This window comes from Notothenia coriiceps, unplaced genomic scaffold (genome assembly GCF_000735185.1).
Source record: "Notothenia coriiceps isolate Sejong01 unplaced genomic scaffold, NC01 NC01_scaffold00022989, whole genome shotgun sequence".
NCBI lineage: Eukaryota > Metazoa > Chordata > Actinopteri > Perciformes > Nototheniidae > Notothenia > Notothenia coriiceps.
In genome coordinates this window covers 15,304-32,125 of record NW_011355690.1, presented here as the reverse complement: position 1 = coordinate 32,125, position 16,822 = coordinate 15,304, and the positions used below count along the sequence as shown (strand labels likewise).

Here is a 16,822-nt window from a genome sequence, read left to right as displayed (position 1 = left end):
CTAATCCGTACACAATACAATACTTAATGTAGAAGAGCCGCTAAAATTATATTGAATAGTAATAGTGATCGGACGCAGAAGATACATTTAAAGATGCATAGACGAGACGATGGCACAGCTGAAAAAACTGAACATGGTACAGAAGTAAAAATGTTGCTATACCTGTTTTACTCTTAGTGATTGTAGTTAGTGCATATGGAATGGGACAGTAGGTTAAATGTTGCTTTAATGCCCTAAAAACCATTTGTAATCTGTCTTCTCTACTAGTAGAATAGGTTGACTATTACAACACATATGTATTCTGTTAATTTACGTCGCTCTTTTGGGTCTCCCAACTGGGCTGTGGAGTGTGGAAGATGTGGTTACTAGCCAGGACAGCCAACGTTTTAATAAAGTGTGCATCGGATTTGGGGAAATGTTTTTGAGCGTCGACCCAGATAGGGTAACTATGGAGACACAGAACACACATGAAGGAGAAACCGACATATCTGCAGCTTCACCTTTCGGTTTAGCATATTCCTTTATGAAAGTGCAAGTCTTATGTGATTAATCTGATTAGCTTCAGCATTAGTTTCATTATTAGCATTAGTTGTTGGTTTGTTCCAGTCTGAACTGAGATTTTAAAACAGATTTCCAGGGCCCAGTTGTCTCATCTTGTACGACCACAGCAATATTTTATTTGGGTGACATGGGATAAGGAAGCGTCTATCTTTGGCACTACATTTGAAGGAAAACCCGTTATTTGTTTTTAATTGGATGCAAGAAGCGGGTTTGCTTTTTTTCTGAAAGCATGCTGTTAAATAGCTTTGCAAACGAGAAAGTGGGAGGAGTTTCCTTGATCATCACAGCAAATAAAAACAGGGACTTCATCGAACATTCATTTACGCGTTGTACACATCATGTAGGGAAAAAATAAACCCATAGAAAATGTACTTAGTTGTTATTTCCGTAAGAGATCACTCTCAGTTACATTATAGTCCTCGGCTCTATCTACTGCAGGACGCAAACGAGTCCGTTCTTCAAAGTCTTGTGCTTGAGATTTTAATGTGGAATGGTCGCTGCGACTACACACACATACGGGTAATGAGTAATGTCAAAAGTCTGTGGCCGAGATTTGAAAGGATTTCTCTATGATATGGTCAAAAACAACAACTGATATGTCTTGTCTGAAAGAGCTATTCACTGCGATACGTGCAGAAGCGCACAGTACGCAACAAAGTCCACCACACCGTCGCACAACCGAGTCCTCGCCATCGGACGCTTATACGAGCTACTACGTGTACAGTAAGATTAATACCCTACGGTGCTGAGTGCTCTTTATACTATTGGATTCCGAAGCGCGAGAAACGACTGTGGAGGAGCCAGAGATAGAGAGATGAGGAGTTTCCAGATCTCCTTGATTGTCCGTTCTGAGGGCCGGGTACTCTCATCCACTTCCCTTTAGTGGAGCACATGTAGAAGGACTGGGTCTTGCCGTTTTAGCGCGCTCTCTTGTGTGGCAGGACAGGCGTGCTTGCTGGAGGCGATAAGGCAGGATGAAACTTGATGCAGTCCCACGCACCTCCATGGTGGCCCAGTCCTAGCCGTCACTCTGAGGCAGCTCAGGTTCTCGTGAGACTTTAAAGAGCCGTGCTTGGATAACCTACATGGGACAGAGGGCAGGAAGAAAGACAAGGCATAAACAGGATCAGAGAGATATTGTTTTTTTTACTGTACTTTGACTTATTGTTGAACTAAACATGTAAACATGGGTAACACAATTCTGTGTGTCAGGGTGACCTTATTCTAATTAACAAAGAAGGGTATTTTTTCTCCTAACATGTAGTGGTCCTAGTCATTTGAATTGATTCATTTGTTTGGGTTGTCGTTTTTCCTTTTCTTTCTATCCAGCATTTGGGATAAATCAACACTTTTTGAATAAAGATTAGGTAATACAATATATGCCCCAGCATTTTATGAAATTATGATAAAAAACAAATAAATACCTCTGGTCCCTTTGTACAAAACAAAAATATGCAAACTGTGCTTCTGTATCTCCGAAGACAAAAATGTAAATGTAAATTCAGTTCAGGGAAATTGGACAGATATTTAATTTCAAACAACCAGGGCTTTGTGGAAATGAGGCGTTTGGGGCAAATGTACTAATATCATGCTAACTCTCAACAGGATAATTAGTTGTACATAAGAACTTCCTGCCAGAATGAATATGAGTGTGCTTAGCTCTTACTTGGATATGGTCTTGTGCAGGCCGTGGCGCTGTGGGCTGCTGGAGGACTTCTCTGATTTGGCAGCAGCTGTGGCTCCAGAGGCTTTTCCAGCTCCTATAAAAGCCCCCTTTTTTTCTGCTTTCAAAGTGGGAGGCGCTGCGGCCCCTCCCTCTGCTGACGGTCCCGGCCCTCCAGCCACAGAGAACCCTTGTCCTACGTCAGCAATGGCATTCACCCGCTCCCTGGGAAGGGTGTTAGTCGAGCCAATGGAGTAGATGGGCAAGCTGGAATAAGGTTTGGACGGCAGCCGCATCTGTTAGAGAGACCAGATAAGAATGTAATTAAGTAAAAGCTTAATAGTTACTGAGAAAGAATACTGATGAGGCCTACATGTTTTAAGGAATTCACATGTTACATCTACTTGAATAGGCATCTTTAACTATTATAATCATACAAAAGATAGCTTTAAGAACATCAGAAATACAATATGGTTGCATACACAGTTTAAAGCCTGTCAGGCACAACATAACAATGGCACCACTGCTCTGTGAAACCCATTATTTATTGTAAATAATAGCTTTCAGAGAACAGTGGGAATGCCCTAAGCATCTTTTTGAGCAGCGTTTGTACTAAGGTTATTATTATTTTTTAATATATTAGGGACTCACTAGTGTATCTTAAGGCCATAGAAGAGTTGTTAGATAAAGTCAGTTTTTGGATATCACCACATTATTGTCAGTTGCCTAATTAGATCTTATAGTGGATCAAGTAAATGCTGCTCTGACAGCTGATTGGCTGATCGATTCATTCAAGCTGACTCACCTTTTTGCAGCACTGTGCACACACAGGCCTGCATGGAGAAAAAAATGAAGGGAGTGATGAATAAAAACAGTCAAGCTTACTTTCTAAATACTTTTTCAAACAATGCAAGAGATGAAGATAATCATGTAGGTTGTTTTACTTTTTGCAAAACTGGCAGATGTAGGACCAGGTGAACAGGGAAAACCTTTTGGTTCGACAACAGAAGCAGAGCTGCAATAAAAATAAAAGATGATGTTAGAAATCAAGAATGGTACAGCAGGTTACAACTGATTCAATACAGTGTTTTTTTTCCTACTGATAATGATGATGGGGCAGCAGTTACCTTTCCCTTCTTCATGGCGTTGTAGACCTCTTTGTACTGCTGGAACTTCTCCAGCTCTGCCTTTACCAGCACCTGTCTGATGTGCATCACCTCCTCCACCGTCAGAGAGAGACACTCCACAGGGAAGCAGAACTCCTCCTATAAGGAAAAAATATACACACAGTTACACACAGTTACACACACACAGAACAGTGAGTGATCCTGGCCACAGCACATCGAACACAGTGTTTAACATTCAGCGCACACACAGCCACCCCTCTGCTTCTTTAGAGCAGCCTGTGAGGGTCCACACTACATTTGGGTCATAACAATGTTCTCATTGTTCAGTGAAGATTCAGAGGGAGAGATTAAAACCGATTTAAACACACCAGTATGAAAAAACATAGGTATTTATTTGTTTTTTATCATATTTTCATAAAATGCTGGGGCATATATTGTATTCAGCGGGAGAGATGGAAAGACGTCATGGCAACAGAGCTACTCACAAACAGGGCAATGATTGTAATAAATGACCATTCCAAAGTGATGGATTTGTTTTTTCCCCAATTTATATTTTTTGTATTTATGTTTATGCCCATAATCAAAAATCTTTATTTGTTTTTAATTGTAGCAGGGCTGCAGCAGTTTTGTAGCCGGGTGGTTCCATGTGAGGCAGTTTAACCAAAACGTCCTGGGTTCTATTCCAGACTTTTGACCTTTCTTGCATGTCAAACCACATCTTATATTGGCCCGATTATGCTTTTTAGGGTTTTCCTTTTCCTGTAGTGTGTTATAAAGGTACTGTATCATTGCATGTAAATGGTCTGCAAAGGCCCTGTGTTCCCTCCAGAGGGAGTTTCTCTCCAACACACCTCCCCCCCTGCCTGAAACGCCTCCATTGGACTCCTTTGTTTACTTCGGTAACATAGTGACACACTGTGTAACACTCACGCTTCTATTGGCTAGCAGTGTAAAAAATTGTACGTGATAGGCTAAGGGGCGGGACGTCTCTAAGAGGTTGACCAATCACAACAGAGCCGTCCAGCCAACCAATCAGAGCAGACTGGACTCTGGTTTCAACAATAATATTAATTATTGAAAATGTGACAAATGAAAGCCACAGCTGTGTGGGTTGTGTTTGACTTGCTATACTGTGACTGGTGGAAGCATTGTGCTTTGCTTTGCATGTTTTTTTTGTCTGCACAATGTATCGTTATTTTCAGGAAAGGTTAAATATAATTAGTTTTGCGCTAGATTTTTTCGCTGCCCGTCATTTGGACGGACAGGATCGTAAACTGTCCGTCAAAATCCATTATTACCCGTCGGTCTACAGGTACACAACTTACAGGGAGGGGGTTGGGGGCGGGGCGGAAGAGCACGCTCGTGAACTGTCAACGGGGGGGGGGGGCCTCGTGAAATATTAGAGCCGGTGTTATGCCGTGTTGTGCATGCCCACTGCACCTCGCGGGAGCGCGCCACAGCGTAAAGCATAAACTCCCAGACATTTCAATGATTTGTACGGCATAGTTAGGTCTGGAAACGACATAAGGGCATAACACCGGAGCCCTGCTGCGGGGAAACTTTGGCGCTGTTCTGAGTTTGTTCTAATCCGTCAAACGGACGGACTGCTTTCAGATTTTTCCGTCATTGTCAAAAGAATTCCGTCATAGACGGAATATATTCGGTTAACGCGACCTCTCTGACTATAGAAAGCTTCTTTTGTTTCGTTCAGTAAACACAGTGTGCTGCTGTTTTCCTGTCTGTAGATACAGTCTGCCTGCTATCCCTTAGTACTGTATCAGTTACGTTATCTCCGCAAAGCACAAGCCTGAGGGGGATCATGTGTTTTTTGCCGTGTGTCCCTGTGTGTCCACAGCTAATCTCTCATACTATTGGACCTATCAACCTTATATTATTCGTGCACATATCTGACTGTTGCTATGTAACCCAACCAGAGGCATCAGACAACTTCAGAATATTATTAAAATCTTGAGAGATATTTGAAAAGGCTTCTAAACAGTGCCTACATACAGTATCGTTAAAACCACACAACAATGTCGAGATCTTAAAATACTTTTTATTTCTAACGTATCTCACCACCACCTGTTAAATATCATTTGTTCAATACTAGAGTAGATTTCAAATGTATTTTAGTTAAGACTACACCTAATTGTTTTAGTGTGTTAAAATGAAAGCAGTGAAGTAAACAATGGATAAATAAATGATATTGTTCACTGGTCACATGTCATGATACCTCAGAGATAAAGCAGTATGTCCCTAGTCTATAATGGCAGAAACCTACTCTACAGGTGAATGATGTTTAGTGAAGAAGGAAGCACGAGGAGAGGATGGGCAGCTAGAGTTATTATACCAGGACGGACAGGGGGAGACTGGCAAAGCTTGGCCGACTCTCTTCCTCTGAGGTAAACTGCCCTACACAGAGAAAATACTGCCTTCATCCACCCCAAAGCAAACGCCTCCATAGGGTGTGAACTCTGCAAAGGGTGGAGAGTGGAGGGAGAAGGGCAGAGAGAGGAGGAGGAGGAGGAGGAGGAGGAGGAGGAGGAGGGGGAGGGGATTCCGGGGCGATATGAAGCTATCATCCCAACCTGAAGGGAGGAAGGTTCCTGGAGCTTGATAAAGTCACACCAGGGGAAAATGTGAGAATAGACAGTAGATCTGGTCAGATAGAAAAGACGAGGGAAGAAATCCAGTATCCAAGTATGAAAGAGATTAAAGTGAGTAGTTTCATCTACTCCTCATTTGCTTTTCTGTAAAGATAATGATGATTTGTGGCCATGTTTTAGTGCAGTTCTTCATGAAGCAACTGAAGCTGGGCTCGGTTTAGCATGCGAACAAGAGAAAATAGTTTCCTTACAGATCAAGTTTTTTCAGAACTATTGGTTTACTACCATATATACACAGTATATAGCATTTTACAAACACTTTCTGCTTATATCATGTGCAATAATAATAACAATGTACAATATTAACTTGCAATTATGTATCTGCCACTATGTTTATTTTTGCACTATTACTTTTTGTGACTGTCCCGGCTGTTCGTTTAATTTTCATGTATTTAGTTCTTGTTTCTTTCATATATATCTTTTGTGAATATTCAGGTGGAAAACTGACTTTTTTTTGACTGGCTACACTTTCTACAGAGTATGTTCTAATACTGTCTCATAGTGTCACACTATGTGATTTTGTTAAATAAAAACTTTTACTGCACCTTTGGACAGCTTTAAAATGATAGAACACTTATTCTGCTCATTCAACACGTTTTGTGTTTTTATTCAATCTTCTGAAGTGGGACTAACCAGAGACTTAGAGCTCTTCTTAGAAGGCGGCTGAAACAGTCGGACGTTGGTCGGGGTTTCCTTCTCGATGGAGTGTCTCCTCTGGGGGGTCTTACGCCTCTCTGGCTGGGGTGTTGAAGAGATGGGCAGGAACATGGGGGGAGCTGGTGTTCATAGAGGAAAGAAAGGGAAATGAGAGAAGATGAGGCTGCTTTACTCGAAATATTCCATCGATTGGTTAATTCAAGGTTCAAGACATTTCCGTAATAAACATGGCAGAGGAGGTTGCTAGATTAAACCCATTGATCACTGTCGGTGTGCTGAGGTGTGAAGGGGACGTAGAAAGATTCCTGACTCACTTTTCTTCCCCACAGCACACTCTGGGGATGTATCATCCATCAAAGACGTAGCCACGCTGGAGCTGCTGGCGGACTTGTGCCCAAATATGTCATCCTGAATGCATGGAAAATACAAACACTTCAGTCATCATTTGCTCTGCACATGCTGGATGTTATTTCTAAAACACATCCTACACAAACAGACTGATACTGACGTCAGAGTCAGAGCTGTCCAGCTCGGAGAGGCTGGGGGCCTTCAGGAGCCTCTTCCTCTGAGGAACAGACTGGGATCCCGAGGGTTCTCCCCTGGAAGATGTGGACCCGTTGGTCAGAGACAGAGTGCTGGACGTCCTCCTGCCCATGTATGGACTAAACTCATCTGCAGAGCCACACACAACAGAGTTATTCAGACAGAAGGAGGGAAAACACTTGACATGGATCTCAAAACAATTCCTCATATTACTCCTTGCATCCAATTGAATTCTTTAAATCTATTTTAACCGATCAGCCCCGAAAAAGGGGAAACCATTTTCAAAGTTTATTCGGTAGATGCAATAAAGCCTATTCAGGATTGAGGTGTGAGATCCATCCCAAGGTTATATAGGTCAGGATAGGTGAGTTAAGTTGGTCTGAGGGGAGGCAGAAGAGCAGGCTGGTGTTACACAAAAAGCATGGATGACTCTTTTTTTGAATATTATTTTCAGGGGATGCGCTGAATCCTTAAAATCCACAAGGTCATTCTGCATCGAGAGAGGAGTCGTCCAGTGATAAAAGTAGAATTGATAATAACCAAACACCTAACAAGCTGCCTGACTCTAGCTGTAGTTTCAAAATGGTTAAGCTGAAAAGAGGGGTTTAGAGGGAGGAAGTAGAGGAGGAGAATTGGAGTGCTGCAAAAGACAGATTAAGACCTGCAGCTGATCTACGGGAGCACTGAAACCGCTCTCTTCCTATTTCTATTCTGGACTAGGACCCACTTTTCTACTTTTCTACGACCTAAGAGACTACATCTTTAGGCTTTGTACACTTGTGTCCTGCCCAGGCTTTAGTATTGAAATATTGAAATAGAGGATATATTAGTTTACAGCCAGGGAGGCAGACAGACAAGGCCATTGGTTAAGGGTAAACAAGGCCTTCCAAACCAGAGCAGTGCTGATACCTTACCTACTCCAGTACGGAACAAATCCTGAGGCATACTGCGAGTTTTGCCAAAACCTAAAAGGGAACACCTCCTTCATTAGGATAGCTATAAGAATATTCCCCAATGTGGTATGTCTGTGCTGTAAGAACTCAACTATCAAAAAAAAAAATGTATGTTGAGGCATTGTGATGTTAACTTATAGTTGTGCTGCATATCATTTTTGTCTAATGCTATTTTTGATTGTAAAATGTATCTCCTTGCCCCTTCTATTTTATTGATGACTGTTTAATGTCAGAATGTGGTTTAACAAAAACATCCTTTCACCTTGATTCTATAACAAATTGATATACTTTAATACATTCATACTCACCGTCAACAAACACTGTTTTGTATTTTTATATTGTTAGCTTAGCTTAGCATAAAGACAGGTAACAGGGTGTCTTCCAACCAGCACCTTTAAAGTGCTCTAATGAACTTAATGTTGACTTACTCTATACATAAAAATAAATATTATAAGTTATATGTTAGCAATTTTTTGTCTGGGTGCAGTGACTTCCTGTAGTATCTCACATGTTACTGCCAGGAAATAGTTCCTGAAAACTCCACGTAAAACTTTAACTTTTAAAAGAAGAAGAAGAAAGCTAACAGTTTCACCATTTTGTTTGTGAAAATTTGGACAGAGCCAAGTTAGCTGCCTCCTGTCTTTATGCCAAGACAAGCTAGTATAACTCCTTCTGGTTCTAGCTTCAAACTTAGAGGGCTATTGATCCTTTCATCTAACTCTTCAAGAAAGAGAATAAGCATAATTTTTAAAATGTTGAGCTATTCCATAAATTGCCAATGCATTTAAGCACACCGTCTCCTTTTTGTCACTATGGAACAATATAATGGACCCAGAAGTGCATGATACATCACCAAAAGTGGAATCTATATCCTGTGAAATGGATTTCTCCTTGAAACGTTATTTTCTTGTTCCTGATTAAAACCTTAATCATGTCCATTAAAGTGTCAATGGGTATGTACCATTAGCCATAACATATCGAGCAGAGTGAAAAACCACACGGCTCACTCTGTGTGAGAATGATCCATCACAGAGGGAAGTCCGTACACACAGACGTTTTCGGACAGCATGAATGAGTATGCAGAAGTGATAAAGCCTGTGCTGTGATGAGAGACACTGGCAGAGTGGAGCACAGCATTATTGTGATTAGCCTGTGTCAGCAGTATTTTCTTATCGCCTCAATCAAAATTGTCTCATTAAGTCGGTCACGTGCATTTAATGTCACCGGTCTCTACAGGGAGACCGGTGCTGTGCAGAGCGTGAGGCAGCACCCTGATTCAATTCTGCAGAGTCACCTCTATGAAAGACTCTTTTGTATGACGTTGATAATTCTGGGAGACACAGATGTGGCGGTAACTCTGGCAGCTGCTCATATCAATCCCTTGATTAGATAGCTGGCTGCACACTTATGTAAGATGCACATTACGGCAGTATATTTCACAGATGACACACTGGGCTAAGGTGACACTTTTCTCCTTCCTAGTCCTGTATATTTGTTTGACAGGAGCTGTAGATAAAACAGACTGTATGAGCTGCACTTATAAGACATTATGATAATTGAGTAGGATTATAAAACCACAACGATGCCTTCCAGCTAAACTTTTACCTGCACTGAGGCAATGTCATTGCACCATTCTTAAAAAAAAACATAAAATTGAATGTAAAACTCAGCCGGATTATGTTACATCATTTGAACTGTCACTGGTCATTAATTCAGCCTGTAAACAGATAGCACCAAGAACAGAAAAGCCCTTTAGATATAGCAATCTGTCTGAGACCGTGTGATCTGTCCCAATCAGCGCGCTGAGTTTAATCTGTCCCTTCCCTTCAGTCAGATGCTGATGGGAGGTCAGGGGTTCCATCTTGTGACAAGATGTACAGGCACTGCGAAGTGTACATGTAATGAACACAGTCCATGTTGCCAACAAAATAACTGTCAACTATGGAGTTTTTTTAGCAAGGTAAGGAGATTCAAAAAGGAGGAAAGCAATGAGATGCAATGAGGTTAAAGCAAGTTTGTGCTTACAGTATTCTACTGCCGATTAGAGAAGAAGATCCGTTTTTATTTTAATTATCTAAAACATTTTTAATCGTACCATTTTTCAAACTTTTCCAAAAAAGACTAAATTAAAGTAGGCAAATAAATAATAGAATACCTACATACGTATCACACATCAGTTTTTTCTTATCAGTGTCCTCCTACTGACCAGCGTCCCACATCACCATGTTCCCCCCCCACAGATCACAGCCGACCATCACCAAACACTGAAGCATGACATGAAATGTGTGTGTTGATGCAGTGTGTGCGATGTGTGTACAGTGTGCTGATGCATGTGTGATGTGTGTGTGTGTGTGTGTGTGTGCGTGTGTGTGTGTGTGTGTGTGTGTGTGTGTGTGTGTGTGTGTGTGTGTGTGTGTGTGTGTGTGTGTGTGTGTGAGCTGGGAGAGCAGATGAGCAGCCACAACAAGAAGGTAAACAGAAAAAGGCAGATAAGCAGCGAGGTAGACTTTACCTGACGCATCAAAACTGAAAGACATGCTAAGTGGCCGAATTACTGCAACGAGAAACAGTAATGGCATTGCACAGTCATTTCTTGTTATCAGGAAGTATACTAAGGTAAGACTTACTGTGATATACTAAATATGCTTGGCAGACATGCAGGGTTATACCACGCTAATTGTCAAGTTTTAGATCACTGAAGTATAACATCATGACGGGAGATAATAGGATTTCAAATATAAGCCATAGCCAATGGTGAGAGATTACAGACATTCAAAAACAGAAGTGGCTTGTTAGTAATCAAGGAATTGCAGACAGTTAGCATTAATATTCCAAAATATAGTAGTAAACTTCAAATATAATGCAAACAGTGTAGTTATCAACAAAATAATAATAATTGTTAGTTGCAACAGAAAGATAAAAAGTTAAGCAGCATTAGCTAAAAAAGCAAAGAGCAGCGGGACAAATGATAAAAGTGTAGTAACACAACGCTACTCATTTCTCATCTGGATTCATCCCAGCAGGTGAAAGCATCAGCTCCATACTTCAGATTAAAAATGGCTTTTCAGAGTGAAGTATGTTTTGCATGTGCATGACAGTGACAGTGTGTGTGTAACATGAGGAGGACGAAGACATTTTCCTTACCCAGCCTGCCCCTGCGCATCTCGCCAGGCGACACAGGTCTGAGTTTCCTCTCTGACTTGATTTCCGATAGGATCTTCTCATGCAGGGTTGGAGGAAGCTGAGTCAGCGGCTTCAGCTTGCGAGCCGACACCTAGTGCAGGTTGATGATGGGTTAAATATAGACAGCGACAGGGAGTAAGTAGAGTGGAGAACAAAAACTGACAACCAACAAACAGGGTTCTAGCCAGAACGCCGTTTCATCACCACCTCCTCATCCCTCCTGTGACTGATTGTTCATCTTATTCTATAGGGTCGAGTGCCCTGCTGAAACTGCGCCTGCTAGATCTGCAGCGAGATTAATATCAACAGAGATCTGATGAGAGAAGCATTTTACTGAGTTCACAGTGCAGTGAAACTGTCATTTGGAAGCTACAGCATACATTTTTTAAAGAGGCTGGACTAGTTATTAACATACTCTTTTTTAATACAGAATAATTACAATTTACATATGATGGTTTTATAGAAATGCTGTAACCTATGTTTGAATGTAATTCCAATAAATTAGAGTCTACAAAATGTTTTCTTACTGTGGTCAATATAATATTTAACAAGGACATTTCTGTTTATTTTAACATATCCTATACACTAAATTTGGCAATGTGGCTTTTTGGGTTGCAATAACTTTGGACTCGCCAACACCATTTTAGGGGTTGGGGAAACAAGTCACAAAATAAGGTATATCCTGTTGAAATACACAAACTTTGTATAGCTTTTCAAATAAACATGTTATTTTAAACTCTTGGTGTCTGAGTCTGATGAGAAAGTAAAAGCTGTAGAATTAAGAAATACAAAATAATATCCTAGCATGACTGCTTTGAATGTCTTGTTTTTTCCAAATGTTAAAGTTGTTTAATTAATAATGATGTGAAGACTGAATCAGCAACGATTTTAAACCAGATTTTTAATATCCAAAACTGTCTCCAAAATACGTTCTTTCAACAATCAAATGATAATCTATGTATCTGTTTCTGCAAAATGATCAGCAATGCCAAATAGCTCATAGTGGCCATGTAAGGCTGGGATTCTTGGGAAACACCCAAGGAAGTAGCGGTGTTCTCCATTAGATTTTGGTAACTGTGCGTCTGAACCTTTACACAACATACATTTACAAGTTTGGTGAAATATTGTTGTATCTATCTCACCAGCATAAGGTCGGGAACCACAAAAACAGGGTGCGAGATGATTTACAGAATGAGACTGCAGTAAACAAACTTTAGGACCAATCATATTATTTTCTTGCCAATTACTTGATAATTTAACCTCTTTGATCCTCTGAATTGTGTTCAAGAAGGCAAAACATTATTTGGTTGAACTGGTCACAACTGATGCTCATATGATCTTAGAAGGGGTCAGCCAGTCAAAGATTGGAAACCTCGGTTCTGGCTGAATGTTTTCAGAATCAGAATACCTTTCTTCGTCCCACAGAGGAAGATGTACATTGTTACAGCAAGTGAAGAGTGCAAAGATAGATTAATATAATATGTAAAATAAAAGTAGAAATTACATAATTTACAATTTACCAAGTACAAAATACACATCCAGTACCAGGACAGTTTTGAGATAGCAGCCAGGTGAAAGTATTAAAAGTGGAAGTATATATTGCACAGCTATTTACGGTATTTATGTTTATATGTGTGTGGGGGTCTACCAGGGGCCGTGATGGTTATACAGCCTGACCGCTGCAGGAAGGAAGAACCTGCGGTATTTCTGAGGCTGTAAGGAGTGGTTGTGATATTTGAGTCAATGCTCTTCAGTTAAACTTACAGGGTTGAGGGGTGGTCTGGACCTGATGAACTCCAGGATGACTTCATGAGCGCTTTTCTTTAACCTGGGTGGGATGTCTCCATGTAGCTGAAAGAACAGCAAAGGATGAAATATACTATACGAGAAAGGTACAAACAGTCACAGTACTTTGTAGAAAAATCTGGACTCATACTATCAACTTCAATTATTTGTTTTGTTAAATAACCAATTGAGATATAAACAGTTTTGTTGCTTCCGTATTTTCAGCAATGCCAAATAGCTTATTGTTGCCTCTGGCACTATTTTCCTTGGGGTTTTGTCAATAGTGAGTGCTTTTGGCAGCATTTTATGAGTGTTAACCTGCCAAGCAACTGGAGGTGGAATATGGAAGCCTCAAAGGTGACAAATGAAAGTGCCTGCCCCCATTATATCCCCAAATAAATATAAGTCAAGCACTAAAGAGCATCCCCCCATCCCACAGTTGTTATGCAACAGTGTTGTAAGTAATTTTTCCAAGCAATTTCCCATAGGACTGGAACAGTGGTACAACAGAAGTACAGCAAGCTGGAGGTGTGCTTGAATGTGGCAGCGATTTCTATTTGTGGTGGAATCTGGACACTGACCATGACTTTGCGCAGGTTGTAGCGTTTGGACTTAATGTCGTTCATTAGCATCTCATAGGGGGTGAGCTGGAACTCGATGGGCAGGGGGTTATACTGACGATCCTGCACCTTCTTCAGCTTGACTCCTTCACGCAGGCCCCTCATCACCTGAACCCAGAACCGAGCCTGACGGAGGGAACAAAGGGCAGCATGGGAATTGTGAACTATATAATACCATAACCATTTGACTATGACTTTATTTGGACAACAGCTCTGACCTTGTGCACACAAAGTAAGGAGGGTTCATCAAGGTGTAAAATCCATTCATACAGATTTATTTATGTGTTCATGCAGTTATGGAGAATCTTTAATATGAAACCTAAGAAAAGTCCCAGCTGGATGTCAGAGGTCAGGAGTCTAGTTGCTTACCCAGTCATCTGTCTGTAGTTCATCCAGGTCTTTGCCAGGCCCCTCTGATGACCCTTCCTCCATTTTACGGAGGTTCTGTTGGAAAGAGAGGGAGAGTATGAATATGAAATAAGAACACTAACTGTTTGAATCTTTAGCCATGCTAGTGGTGTTGCCTAAGGGATGGCGGATTTCAGATGGCAGTCATTTGGACCAAAGGGAAAAATGTTAACAACTATTGGATGGATAGCCATGACATTGTTGCAATCGCTAGTTTCAAGTATTCTTCAAAACAGAATGATATTTGTTTTGTAAATTATGTTTCCCTTAACAGAAAATAGACAAAAAAGAAAGGTTATGCTTTAGGCCAGGTCACTTCCACCGTATTGCTCATTTTTCAGTTGTAGTGAAGGAATTGTTAATTTCTTCCAGTGAAAACATTTTGTTTTGAGCATGTTTTTTGCTAGTCAAATTAGCATTGCAAACTTTGCTAAGCAAGCTAACGTTTGCTATGCTAACAGTACCCCGCCCCAATAAGCCTGGTCTTCCCAAGCTCCACCCTCTTGTCCAAATATGGTCACTTGTCCCCCTAAAAAACAATATGTTAATAGACAAACTGGTTGTCCATAAATTAAATGGTGACGTTTTATTTGTTATAAACTGATAGCATAGCTATAGACTGAATTTCATTTAGTTGATTACATTTCAGAGTCTTGGTAGTGTGCATGCTGGCACTGTAAATATACAGTCTATGGTTAGTAATGACACAACCACTCTCTCACTATCCACTAGTTTTTAGGAATTTGGGGATTTAATATGTCTTACAATTCTTTATTTGTTTAGCTAGTTAGCTAGCTGTGTTTGTACAATAATCACAACAGCCTCACAGAGCTGCTAGCATGTTCTAGACTTAAACAGTGATATTAGCCTTAAAACAAAGAGAAACTTCATCACATATTCAGAAGAAAAATAACACGAACCTGACAGAATCCCTAACGCTTAACAGAAAGCAAGCAACAGCGGTAATTCAAGTTTAAAAGTCTCAAAAATGCTACAACTACTGTCACAAACTAGATGAATGTGAAGCATTTTGTTAAAGGAGGACGAAAGCGTAATTAAGGAGCACTATTGGAGTGACTTTGATGGTTATTGGACTCAGGATTAATTCATTTGGATGCCCGCTGTATGAAGAAATTAAAGGACGGCGCAAGTGGGAACAATTCACAAAGGAATTAAACTGTTTAAAACACATGCTCAAAGTAAACCGGATTTTGCCGATGTGTTTATGTGGATTCAAAAGACGTAAATAATCTACAAAATGGAGGAGACCGATCTGATCGGAGCAACTGTGACAAATAATCCAACTGAAACCGGCATGGACAATGACTATGTTTTAAAAATGCGCTTATACAGACAAGCCTTGTTTGGACACTTTATGGGCAGAAGAAACATTTCTATTAAAGAAAGAATTATAAATGTCTGTCTTTTTATGCCTTTAATAGCTACTAACTTGAATTGCACTAGAGCAGGGGTTCCCAAACTTTTCCCAAAGCCCGCGACCCCCAAAATAACAGTGCCAGAGACTGGCGACCCCCTGTCGATGGGGGGGGGGGAGATTTTTTTTAAATAATTTTTATTTTTTTACTTTTCCATTTTTATTTTGTAATCATCTCGCGACCCCCACTTTGGGAACCCCTGCACTAGAGCAATGAAGAGAAGGAAATTAAATGTAACAAAAATTGTGTTGTGAATTTAAAGATAAAGGCAGACCTAAACTATATCCCTCTGGTTAATACATGAAGCGAGATACTGATAAGACAATCACAAGGAGTCTGCCCAGCCGACAGCAGCATAAGACCCCATCCCACCGGGGAAATCACAATTCACCATCATCCTGCTAGGAGAACAGCTGCCTTGACCGGACTGCAGGCTCCATGTAACAGCTATATAATATCACTCACAACATAATGCATTTTGCGGCATCATAACTCTGTATGCCCACAATGCATACACAGTGGTATGAGTGGTGCGTGTTGAAATCAGATCAAAGCCACATATCTCCATTTCAAAAGGTTGGATTAGACAGTGTTCTCTTCACTTGACGGGGACAGCATTATAATTCAAACATGCAAAGCAACTCTCGTGTGGACAAAATTAATAATTAGAGCAATTACCAATAGCATCTAGAACCATATTTTTCCTTGTCAATAATTTTTGCTCTGGTTGTTATTCGTTTTTAGCGCTCAAAAGCTGACAAGAAGCACTTATCCACGAGCAAATAGGAGCCAGAGTGGTTTCTGTGAAACACCACCAATTGAGCAGCAGGAGGCGTCTTTGTTGAGAGACAAAGCATCTTTTAATAATACATGTTATTTATCACTTTTCCTGGCTTCGAAGATGCTTTACAAGCAAGTAAAGAAAAAAAGAAATGGCTGCTCTTTGCAGCCATGACACATGAATCTACAGCTCTGCTTAAAGACTGGGACGTGGGGGAGGGGCTGAACATCACCCATCTTACTCCTGGGCCCTCGAACGCACACACAGTCAAACCGCTAGCATTTCAGATAAACACTGGAATAACAGACTGTGAATGCATGCACCGATGAAGGCATAAATAAAAAGACAAACAATCACATGATGCATCCACGCACACACACTCATACACACAAACGCTAACATTGGTCTAAATGACCTTGCATCACACTCGCCAGTTCAC

General features: G+C 40.7%; 1 protein-coding gene across 1 annotated transcript in view; it reads right to left on the bottom strand.

The window, feature by feature from the left end:
- The window catches only part of LOC104954200 (protein spire homolog 1-like), a gene marked incomplete at its 5' end in the record, with an annotated part of 34,921 nt that overhangs the window by 10,590 nt on the left and 7,509 nt on the right, over positions 1 to 16,822 (bottom strand). The window contains 13 exons of the mRNA XM_010781276.1: positions 2,228 to 2,520; positions 3,030 to 3,057; positions 3,169 to 3,239; positions 3,352 to 3,489; positions 6,651 to 6,793; positions 6,989 to 7,082; positions 7,183 to 7,346; positions 8,132 to 8,182; positions 10,683 to 10,724; positions 11,315 to 11,444; positions 13,118 to 13,204; positions 13,720 to 13,884; positions 14,128 to 14,202. Of these exons, the coding sequence (XP_010779578.1) occupies positions 2,228 to 2,520; positions 3,030 to 3,057; positions 3,169 to 3,239; positions 3,352 to 3,489; positions 6,651 to 6,793; positions 6,989 to 7,082; positions 7,183 to 7,346; positions 8,132 to 8,182; positions 10,683 to 10,724; positions 11,315 to 11,444; positions 13,118 to 13,204; positions 13,720 to 13,884; positions 14,128 to 14,202 (1,481 nt within the window). The remainder of the gene's footprint in view (positions 1 to 2,227; positions 2,521 to 3,029; positions 3,058 to 3,168; positions 3,240 to 3,351; positions 3,490 to 6,650; positions 6,794 to 6,988; positions 7,083 to 7,182; positions 7,347 to 8,131; positions 8,183 to 10,682; positions 10,725 to 11,314; positions 11,445 to 13,117; positions 13,205 to 13,719; positions 13,885 to 14,127; positions 14,203 to 16,822) is intronic.